This window comes from Ahaetulla prasina, chromosome 3 (genome assembly GCF_028640845.1).
Source record: "Ahaetulla prasina isolate Xishuangbanna chromosome 3, ASM2864084v1, whole genome shotgun sequence".
Lineage (NCBI taxonomy): Eukaryota > Metazoa > Chordata > Lepidosauria > Squamata > Colubridae > Ahaetulla > Ahaetulla prasina.
Genome location: NC_080541.1, coordinates 196,172,513 through 196,184,656, shown reverse-complemented (window position 1 = coordinate 196,184,656; position 12,144 = coordinate 196,172,513). Strand labels below are relative to the sequence as shown.

General features: G+C 40.6%; 1 protein-coding gene across 1 annotated transcript in view; it reads left to right on the top strand.

Moving 5' to 3' along the window:
* The window catches only part of PTPRT (protein tyrosine phosphatase receptor type T), a 541,915-nt gene that overhangs the window by 452,906 nt on the left and 76,865 nt on the right, over positions 1 to 12,144 (top strand). The window contains exons 13-14 of the mRNA XM_058177805.1: positions 9,730 to 9,875; positions 10,605 to 10,607. Coding sequence (XP_058033788.1) covers positions 9,730 to 9,875; positions 10,605 to 10,607 — 149 coding nt within the window. The remainder of the gene's footprint in view (positions 1 to 9,729; positions 9,876 to 10,604; positions 10,608 to 12,144) is intronic.

The window sequence follows — 12,144 nt, the reverse complement described above, 5'->3', positions numbered from 1 at the left end:
ATTATTTACTAATAATATTGATTGTATTTCTGACTTAACCCTTTGTGTTTACTTTGAACTGCGTAAAGTGGAAAATACCATCTTTTTATCACTCAGTGCAAAAGTAGTACTTGCCAGATGAATTAGTACCATAGGTTCCCCTAGGTATAATTTATTGTGCAATGTTTAGTTTACACTAAGTAAGTAAACCAAGAAAATTGGGTTATTTCCAAAAAACGTAGGTAAGTTAACCATGGGGAAATGCGATGTGTATATACAGCCTCATATCTTTTCACAGAAGACATGCTTCTGCACACTAGTTCATTCCTGTGTCAATATTAATGATACCTCCCCAGCAGACTGTGAAACCCATTACTAGTACTTATATGGTGAAAGATTAATTGCAACCCATAGCACATTTACATTGTCATGAAATGGATCATGTTGTGCTTTTCATTAATCATTGCAGAGTAATGAAGCCATAACAAAATGTACACATATTTGTTTTTTAAGAGCCACATCCCACATTAGAACAAATTCCCAAGCAGAAATGCTATATCATATGGTTTGTACTCATATGCACTTGTTTTGAACTTGGCAGATATTATGTTAGGATGTAATGATTATGTATAAGATTTATTAATCTTATGCTAGTGTGTTCCAGAGTTATTTTGGAATTTCTCTCAAAATTTATCCTTGGGAGTTCTGAATTAATTTTTCCTGTTTCTGAAGTGGAGCTGATGTCCTGTCATTTGCATATTCATTTCTAAATCTTACAAATCTATTCAAATGCATAAACTGTGACAGTTTAATGTTCCATAAGTTAATTTTCCTCTGTCCTTACATCATGAATAGTATTACAGTAGGATATATAGATCAACCTACATGAGGGCCACATCAATATTGCAGATGTTCATTCATTCATTCATTCATTCATTCATTCATTCATTCATTAGGCATTTTGTGCATTATCTGCATCATCCTGATATTTTTAAAAAATAAAAATCCTAATATTAATTATGCAATATCTAACTCTTTTTTAAAAGTAACATCTGAAAGAACTTTGCAAGACTTTAAATTTCATAATACCGGCTTCAAAGGATCATTGTCATCATCAGTCCCACTTCCCTTTGCCCAATTGTACCACTATTAAGATGTAATGACAAAGGACACAAAGCCACTCATTTCTTTTTCTTGTCCCTGCTTCCATCTTTGAACACATCAGGCAGAAGCCAATACCAGTATAGAAAAGAAGTACTTGATACCTTTTGGGGCTCAGAGATGTTTCTTTGCTGGGGTATGGGACTCATCAGATTTCTAGTAATACCTTGTCCAAATTCCAGTTTCAACCCTCCTTTAATTTACAAGAGTATGGTGATGCCATTTTTATCTTTATTTTGCATAATCCAAATTATAATTTTTATCGATTGTAAAATAAGCAATTTTGATATACAGGAAGAATTCAAGATGGCAGACAGAAATTTCTTTGGTGGTACAATATTAAGAGATGCAAAGGGAAGTAGAGAGTGTGTTGGTGGATGAAATTATAGGTTGAAATTGTATCTCCCATCTCAATGTTATTGGCACCAATGCTTCACTTTGCCAGCGCTTTATGCAAAGCATCCTTTCCAAGCAGCTTCAATGCAAACCCTGCTTCTTAAAGTGCAGACCCTGCTTCTTAAAAGGGAAAGCAAAGTTGCATCATGTTTCATTTGTCATCACTGACACATTTAGTGCTCAGAATAGCCCTTCAAGACAGAGGAAATGCCAGAGGAATTCATAGGAGCAATGAAAATTGCCCCAGCAAAATAATTACTGCTGCTCTCATTGCATGAAAGTTTCATTAGTAACTTGCCTGCGTGAGGCAGACAGTTTTCATACAGGATCAAAATTAGCTATAATATCTGTTAGATTCGGGCAATAACGAGGCAGGAGACCAGGATAGTGACAACAGCTCTTTACTATATGGTGAACCCAGCAGCCCGGGCTGGGAAAACCCTCTCTTTATATACAGTTTAGCCAGAGGCTTCATCCAATCAGCAACGTGCTTTTTCCCGCTCAGTTTTCCCTCCACAACTCTTAAAGATACATTACACTCCTTCCCTCCCAGAGAACACTTTACCAATATTTACATAGAATTAACATCTTATTTTTCAACGTAATCACGCAAGTAGACTGGGTGTCTCCTGACTCTTTCGGACCTGCGCAATCCATTTTCTGGGAGTGAGTCGAGCTGGCCAGAGGGACTGTTTGTTCCTCTCAGCTCCTCCTCTAGGCCATCCGGCCCTGGATTATTTGCAGAGTCGTCCCTGCTGTTTTCAGGAGGAACCGGTTGGCGTCGCTGGACCTCCAGGAACTCAGATAAGTCCCGCGTTTGCCCCGGGTTTGAGTCAGCTGTGTATTCAAACGTTTGATAGTCAGGGCCTGTTTCATCTGATTCTGATTTACCGGTTATGCGTTTCCTTATTTGGTCTATGTGGCGCTTCCATACCCGGCCATCCTCTATCTCTACTAGATATGATTTTGGTCCTGTTGTCTCTAGGATTTTTCCTGCTAACCAGGTCGGGCCCTCGCTGTAGTTGTGTGCCCACACTAGGTCGCCTACTGCCATCCCTCTTGTTTTACCGTGTGCCCCTTTGTAACCGTCTGGTGTGTAGTTTGGGTTTAAACGGTCTAGTGGGCACCTAAGCTTCCGACCCATTAATAGCTCTGCCGGGCTGCGGCCAGTTGTTACACAGGGGGTTCTGTGTTGGACGGCTAGGAATGTATCGATTTTTGTTTGCCAATCGCCTGGCCTGATTCTGGACAATGCTTCTTTTGCGCTCGAGCAAGCGTTCTGCAAGGCCGTTCGTCGCAGGGTGGAAAGGCGCCGAGAGGACATGTCGGATGCCCTCCTCTGCCAAGTACCCCTCAAACTGGGTTGCCGTGAATTGTGGGCCGTTATCGGAGACTAAAGTGTCGGGCAACCCGTGGGTTACAAATAGGTGCCGTAGGACTGAAATCACGGCCTCGGCTGTCATGGATCTCATGAGAATGATTTCCAGCCATTTGGAGTAGGCATCGACTACTACCAGAAAGGTTTGGCCGTGGAAGGGGCCGGCAAAATCGATATGGATCCTAGACCAAGGGCCCTGGGGTCTCTCCCATTCCCGAATTGGGGCCGTTGGGGGTAGCGGTCTGGACTCCTGGCAGGCTTGGCATTTCCCTACCCTTTCAGCAATTTCCGTGTCCATTAAGGGCCACCACACATAGCTTCTCGCTAGACCCTTCATTCTCACGATCCCTGGGTGGCCTTCGTGAAGGAGCTCCAATACCTTTTCCCTCAATTTCTCCGGGATCACCACTCGATCCCCCCATAGCAGGCACCCCCCTTGAGCTGAGAGTTCCCCACGTTTTTTTACAAATTCTTTAAAACGCTCGCCCGGCGCGGCCAACCTCTTGTACCCAACCAATTACAGTCCTTATTGTAATGTCCTTGTACGAAGCCGAGCCACCTCTTTGGATGTGACTGGGCCAGAGTCCAAAGAGTCAATTAGCAGAACTGGTGTCCCGGAGTGGGGTCTTGATAGTCTCTGGTAACGGGCATCTGCTCAGGCGTCTGCATGCCTAATTCCTTCCCTGGCCGGTGTAGTAGTTTGTAGAATCGCGCTAAAAAGATAGTCCATCTGGTCAGTCTGGGCGAAAGTGCCACGGGCGTTGGGCGGTCGCCTGCCAACAGGCCTAGCAAAGGTCTATGGTCCGTGATGATTTCGAAATCACGACCAAATACATATTCATGGAATTTCTTTACTCCGGAGACTATAGCCAAGGCTTCCTTATCAAGCTGGCTATAATTCCTTTCAGCTGATGACATGGTTCGGGAGTAATATGCAATAGGGGCTTCTGTGCCATTTGGCAACCTGTGGCTGAGCACAGCCCCCACCCCATAGGGAGATGCATCGCAGCTTAACACTAATGGCAGCGTGCCATTGTATTGGATAAGGAGGCTATCACTCGATAGGAGATTTTTTACCCCTTCGAATGCCCTAGCTTCCGCCTTTCCCCAAGACCATGCAGCCGTCTTTGCTAGTAGTTTATGAAGCGGCTCGGCTACTGTTGCCTTATTTCTTAGAAATACCCCGTAGAAATTGACCAGACCTAAGAATGCCTGCAACTCCGTTTTGTTCTTTGGAACCGGGGCCTTCCTGATGGCCCGTACCTTGCTTTCAGTGGGGTGAAATCCTTTCTTGTCTATCCGGTAGCCTAGGAATTCCACAGATTCAACCCCGATCTGGCATTTGTTCAGTTTAACTGTGAGACCGGCAGACCGGAAAATGCCTAAAACTTTTCGCAGCCTTACCCCTAATTCCTCTAGATTCTCAGCGGATACCAGTACATCGTCAAAGTATGGTACCACCCCTGGTAGTCCCTGCAATAGCCACTCCATTAGGTTCTGAAATAACCCTGGAGCCACACTAACCCCAAACTGTAACCGGGTACACTTAAAAGCCCCTCTGTGAGTCACAATTGTCTGCGCTTCGGCTGTGCTGCTATCTACAGGCAGCTGTTGATAGGCTTGGGCCAAGTCTAGCTTGGCAAAAACTTGCCCTTGCCCCATTGAGTGCAGTAAGTGCTGGACCACCGGAACGGGGTAAGTACTCTTTTGCAACGCTTTGTTAAGCGTTGCCTTATAGTCAGCGCAAATCCAGACCGACCCGTCCGGTTTGACTGGGGTGACTATAGGGGTCTCCCACTTAGCATGGTCAACTGGCACTAGAATTCCCTGGTTTACTAGCTTGTCCAGTTCCCGGTCAATCCTGGGCTTTAGGGCGAACGGGACCCTCCTAGCCTTTAGACGAATAGGGGCAACTTGTGGGTCTAAGTTAAAAGAAATAGGGGTCCCCGTGTACTTGCCCGGGCAGTCTCTGAAAACGTCCCCAAATTCCTTTATGAGTGCGTCTTTGAGGTTGACTTCGTTTCTGAAGATTCCAGTCACTCCCATGCCCAATGCTCGGAACCAGTCCAGTCCCAACAAGCTTGGCAGGGTCCCATCGACTATGGTGATGGGCAGAGTTTTCTTGTATGGTCCATACTCGACGTGGACGGACGTTACTCCTCGGACAGGGATGCGATTCCCTTGGTAGTCTTGTACCTTTAAGTTCTGTGGTCTCAGCTTGCGCTTTGCGATAGCGGGTAAGGCTTTCACGAGAGTGTCCCAGGACATGATCGTGATCGCTGAGCCGGTGTCCACCTCCAATCGGCACGGCACCCCCTCAATCTTTGTTTTCGTAAAGATTTTTTTTTCTAGGCGAGTTGTTGCGTGACCCACTCTCACGACAGTCTGATTCAACTTCGCGCCTTTTTTGAATCGACCAATCACGGGCTGCTTCGCCGTTCCCGCGCTCTGGTTGGTCAGTTTGAATTTTTGGCGGGAAGGTTGGGGTGCTCGACAGACCTGTGCGATGTGCCCCTTCCTTTCGCACCGCCGACAAGTCGCATCCTTAAATTTGCATTGTTGTCGTTGGTGTTGCCCTCCACAACTCGCGCAGTCACCCCGGTCTTCTTTCTCCGGCCTCCCGGTGTGGAAGACTCCTTCCTCCTCCTCACCGTCCGACTCGGCCTGGACCTCTTCATTGTGGACCGGGGTTGATTTCGCACCAGCCGTTGGTGCGACCTGCTTTTGTAGGGTTTCCGCCGCTTGGGTAGACATCTCATTAGCCCTGGCTTCATCCAAGGCGTTTGCCAGCGTCAAGTTGCTTTTGGACAGCAGCCGCCGTCGCAAACGGATGTCCCTGACCCCACGAATGAGTTGCTCCAGCAATGCCTCTTCCAAGTCTCGGAACTCGCAATGGTTCGTGGCTTTCCTCAGGGCTGCCATGTATACGCTGATGGACTCGCCCTCTTGCTGCCTACGCTCCCTGAATTCGTACCGTTGCACATACTTGGACGGCGTTAGTGCGTAATGGGCTTTCAATACGGACTGTAGAGTCTGCCACGGCACCGATTGTACCGGCGTTGGCTCCGCCAACGATTCTGCGGTGTCGAAAACCTCTGGACCGCAGTGGCTCAGGAAATACGCTCGCTTCCTGTTGTCTGAGACTCCTTGGAGTTCGTTCGCCTCGAGGAAACACTCGAAACGAGCCATGTATGACCCCCATTTTTCCTTAGCTGGGTCGAATGGCGCTGGCGGTGTGTAGCTGGACATCGCTGCTTTCCGCCCCTTGTTTGCTGGGTTCGCGTCTTCCTGGTGACTTCAGCTTTTTTCCTGGCGCTCTTAGCCTCGAGATCCCACCTTCGTCGCCAGTGTTAGATTCGGGCAATAACGAGGCAGGAGACCAGGATAGTGACAACAGCTCTTTACTATATGGTGAACCCAGCAGCCCGGGCTGGGAAAACCCTCTCTTTATATACAGTTTAGCCAGAGGCTTCATCCAATCAGCAACGTGCTTTTTCCCGCTCAGTTTTCCCTCCACAACTCTTAAAGATACATTACAATATCAACTAACAATCTTCACCTAGAATTCTTATCTCTAAATGCTGCAGTATTAAATGACCATAGCTAATATTGGAAAAGATGGGTTTCCTATGTAAGGATCAATTTAATTTTCACTTAAAGAGAAAGGCATTAATCAACCCTTTTTGTTCCTATGAACAAATCAATTTATCTCACAAAAAGAGGAAAACTGGTAACATATTTTTATTCAGATTTTATTACTGAATAAAATAATCACAAAGAATGATCATAACATCTACCATTACACTCTTTTTTCCCCTCTCTTTCATTTTCTTATCAACGAAGTTCATGTGATGTTGTGATATTCTATATCCATCCACTTTTAAATGTTGTTCCCCTTCCTCATTTTCCCAAATTGGAGATCTTTCACTGGTAGGAATGAAAACAACAACAATTTTTGTTTTGCTACCATTTGTGGTTAACCCATCCCCAAAACAGATTAACTTCTGATGGGTGTATAAATAAAATATGGTCTCATTGTAGGGACAGCATGTTATTACTATACCTGTCTGCTATCTGTTTAAGGAAATATGGGAGGTGAAAAACTCGGGTGGGTAGAGAAATTCTGGATTTTTCCCTACTCATTCTCATTCAGTTTGATGACATAGAACTTACTTCTGAGATTGTTCCAGCAATGAATTTCAGAGACATTCTCAGAAGAAGAGTGTGGTTCTGTTTAACTTATTTAGTCATAACCAGACAAAGGGAATGTATATTATGATTCTGTAACATCCTGTTTACAATGCTCTGAAACATTCCTGGCTTTCCATAATGAAATTCCAATTGAAATTTTTAAGAAAGAAAATATCCCATGAGGTTTTTCCACTAGCAGTTTTATTGTCATTAGAGACAATTATAACCTTGAGAAATTGTAGAAGACCATCTCATTCTGGAGAAATTATCCACTGAGTTTCTTGGCCCCCAAGTACGGTAAAAAATATTTTAAAAGTCATTTGTTTCCAGCTTCAAAAACTAGTATTAAATGCACTTGTGCACTCATGTGAATGTCCCAAGCATGATAGAAAGCATAGAGTATATATGTTAAATATTATTTGTGGTTATAAGAATTTTTTTCATAAATAGATATGCCTGTTTAGTTACTTAATTGTGTAGCAAGTGTTACCATCACCAAAATTTATTTTCTTCATCTGTGTTAAGAAGAAAGCTCTATGAAAGTAGGAAGATCCTGGCCTGACTTATCTTTCTCAAGGTTTAATATTATTGAAAGAAAGCAATCATAAGATAACCCTTCTTGATCATCTGATCTTTGGAATGAACTTGTACAAGCAAACAGTTGATACTTAATAGTTATGAGAAATGAACAATTTTCCTCTGTCCTCAGACTTGCATAAAAAGGGCTCTGATAATAATCAAGGGAAAGGAGATGGTAACTCTTTGACCCTATTCAGCTCTCCTGTCAATTCCAGAGATCTCTTTTCCTTTAAGTCAGACATGTTGTGGACTTGTCTTTTAAATCACCAACACTGGCCACAGTGATCTGGAGATGTAATATATCTGGATATATTAATTAACATATCATTAATTAAATGCAACAACTCTGTATATCTTATGTACTTAATATATTCCCCCTTCTGTCTCATTAAAATTTACAATTTGCTGTCAATTTTTGGAAAGGCTCTGAAAGCTACACCCAAGGGTTGCTTCTTCATTCCCCATTTTGGCAACCTGGAGGCTCAGAGTTATGTTCCAATCTAGCAAACTTCCTTGAAGTCTTCAACATATATTGCTTTCTGCTGTTGGGTTTCTGTATTTTCTCATGATATTAGAAAGTTTGAGAAAGCAATGTTCTACAGCTTTCTGAACCCATCAAACAAGTAGAATGCAGGGAATCCAGTTCAAAAAACATCCTTTGGGATAGAGAAGGAGATAGTAGCATTAGAAGATGAGCGTTCACTATGGTGTTAATTTTCCTAGTTCTGCTTCAAAGTTCGTTTCTAGATCCTTACAACATTTGAGATGAGCAACATTTTGCAAGTGTCTGTGTTTCAGAGTCACAATAGCAGTTTTTCTTATTGTTCACTTGGAAGGCTTGATTCTTTTTAAGCCAACAGCAAGATGTTAATACAAATTTTAATGGCATATCTTTGTAGAAACTTACTACAAAACTGATTTTTGTGTTAAATTAAGGAGACACTTAATTTGTAGTATCTTCCAGTATATCAGAAACAGTTGTGGAAACAGGCTTCTAAGTAGTTAGAAATTGCACACATGTAAAAAAAACATAACTTGATTATCAGCATTTTAAAGGTGGCGTTGGATTATAAAGTGACCTAGACTGAAAGACCAAGGGTGGGGCTTTAGATATTTTTAATTGTATACAATGTATAAATATAGAATATATTTAAATATACTTTATATAAATTTAAATATACTTAAATTCAAAATTAGTCAGGGTAAACTGCCATCCATCTATGGAAAATACAGCTGCTTGTCTCATACCAATGCTTCATTATTACCATTTTTTTTCTTGGAGACTGACAAAATATTAGAGGATCAAGTTCTCACACAAATATATTTTACTCAGCAGACAAATTGATTTTACAGTTGGAATAAAGGTTGACAGCATTTCTAAGGGGGAGTATACTTGACCAGAGACAAAATTATCAAAGGAGCTTTCATGATTAGGTTTATATAATTACTTGATATGATTCCATTGCTGTCCCATTTGATTGTGCTCTTTTTTCCTTGACCCAAATTTGAATGCTGTTAATTTCCATGATACTCCATTGCTACTTTCATATCCATTCTCCATCGTTAATTCTTGCAAATGGAGATGTATCAAAATGCATCCTCATATTTGCAACAACCCTGCATGTTGTCTATGGAGATTCTCAGTTCATCCAGGTCATGGTTATCCTAAAGATGGTTTTTCAAGAGACAACTGGACTTTCTGGGTTTTCTTTGAAGATGTTTTGTTTCTCATCCAAGAAGCTTCTTTAGCTCAGAGCTTCTCCTGGATGGGAAGCAAAACTTTTATTTATTTATTTATTAAATAAATAAATCTTTTTTTTTTATTTGAAGAACTTCTTCAAATAAAAATCAAAAAGTCCAGTTGCCTCTAAAAAAAACACTTCTGGGACAACCCTGCATGTTGTGTCAAATCAGATTTTATATATGTATATATATATATATATATATATATATATATATATAGTTGCCGTAGTTTTATTTCAATTTTTTTTAAATTTATGAAGGAAACTAATTCTGATTTCTTCCCTCTTCAAAACACTTTGAAGGAAACTAGCCAAGAAACAAAAAGAGACCCAAAGCAGCAGTCAACGAGAAATGGGGCCTGTTGCTGCTTCAGACAAGACTGCTACAAAAAGTGCTGCTCAGAATGAAGACACTTTCACTTCAGGCTGCCAAGATGTTAATGGATTTAGTAAGTTTCACATTTTCATGATGGTATGCTCATGCTCAGGAAGATTTTGGTAATTAATTGACTTGCATGCCACTGAAGCAAACAAGCAAAAAGTTAAAGGTATGAAGTTAAGGATTAAGAAAAAAAACCCTTAATATTATTTCTGTCCTTCTGCTCTATCTCTTGGATGTAGGAAGAGGCCTTTCTAACTTTTGTAAACCCAGTTCAAAGTAGGTACAGACAACCTTCAATGTCAGCCAGTTTAGTCTGTGGTTGAGGTACCAGGCTATGAGGCTGAGAGTTCTAGTCCCACCTTAGACATGAAAACTGGCTGGATGAGTTTGAGATAATTATTCTGTCCCTCAATCCAACCTGCTTCACAGGATTTTTGCAGGGAAAATAGGAAGAGGAAGGAGTATTAGGTATGTTCACCCTTTGATTTATAGAAATAAAAATGATGGAATATAAATAAATAAAAATTTCTGAAATCCCCAAATCCTTTTAAAATTCTTCCTGGAACCTTCTTTTTTGACTTTTTGTCAAAAGCCAGTGCATTTCTACATTTTGAAACTAGAAACAAAAACAAACCTATGTGTCCTAATTATGCTTAACACATTTAATAATAGAAGGAAAAAAAACCAAAAGTATAGTCCTGATTCAAGAGTAACCTAAAAAATATTCTGCATTATTATATTTTGCCTAGAAAAGACTGGAATGTCTGAAATGATATAAGATCTCCTGCTTGAGTAGCGGGTTGGACTAGAAGATCTCCAAAGTCCCTTCCAGCTCTATTCTGATTGATCACACTGACAACTATAAAGTCTTCTCTATCACCGTATATGAAATGTGTGAAAATTGTTTAAGTTTAGCTTGAGTATTCTGAACTGGATCCACTTTGTAGTCTGTAGTCTCCATCCTATGACTCCTTCAACAACCATGAATAGTTGTCCATATAGTGAAAAGAGCAACAGCAGTTTCACACTATAGTGCTGTATGGAAAAAGCCAACATTGCCAAATAAACTGTTGCTTCTTAATTCAAAACTGGGAAGAAAACAACATTATAATATAATATAATATAACAACAGAGTTGGAAGGGACCTTGGAGGCCTTCTAGTCCAACCCTACACCATCTCAGTCAGATGGTTATCCAACATTTCCTTAAAAATTTCCAGTGTTGGAGCATTCAACTCATTATTGAATTGAAGAGCTGAGGACTCCACCCACAGATACATTTTTTGTCTGTGGAAAATACTACTATTGTCAGAAAGGGACAGCTAATGAAAAGCACAAAAAACAAAACCATTTAATTGTCTATGCTGCCTCTGTTACTCAGTTTTAGTTTCTGAAATCTCATTCTTTGGGATAACACATGATTCAGTTATTAATCAATACTCTTTAAAACCATGTTGAGCAGTTGAACAGAGAGATGCACTGTAACATGCAAAACTATGAAACCAGAGCTAGTGTAAAATCCCCCCTAAATCACATACACTTTTACATAATGCTGCTTTCTGTTGAGTTGGTCCTTGATTCAGATGTGAAAAATAATGAACAATATTAGGTAGCATTTGTGCATTGAGAATCATAACTACTAATGAAATGCAATGATGCATTTTCCTCCTCTTTTTTATCATCTTCTATTGTGATGATCAGAAACATTCTAAACAAATGAATACCACCGCATTTAAGAAGGGAGGTCTCACTCTTGCTTCTGTGACAAATTCCTCTCCCAAAGAAAATAAAATAATTAATTATATAACTGGTTTGCTAACTTGAAGGAACAGGTTTTGTTAATGACACTTTAGAAACTTTCTTTCTCTTTCTACTCTTTTCAAACCTATGAAAGATAGAAAACAAACAATCAAACAAAGCTAACTCTGGTGAAACTATGTAGGAGCAAGCTACCAGGGACAATATGATTTAGAACTAAGACAGTTATACATGGATTTAAGAGTTCAGTTAAATTTGGAATATTGACTTACTATAAATTAGAATTAACTATAAAAATAAACAGCTTCTCCTGGGAATCAGATTGATTCTGGCTATCTTGGGAACTTCAAATCAAAACAAAAGATAAGTGATGGTTTTAGAAATTGGGCTCTAGAGGGGAGTAAAGTTTTAAAGCAGAAATAAAAATACAAGCATTGTTACAGTTAATACTGGGACTTACAGGGTGTTACAAAACATAACACTGGAAATATTAAAGGAGGGCTTTGAAGAATGGAACCAAAACTTAATAACTACAATATCAACATTATCACTGTTATGCTTGTTTCTATAGATAGATTA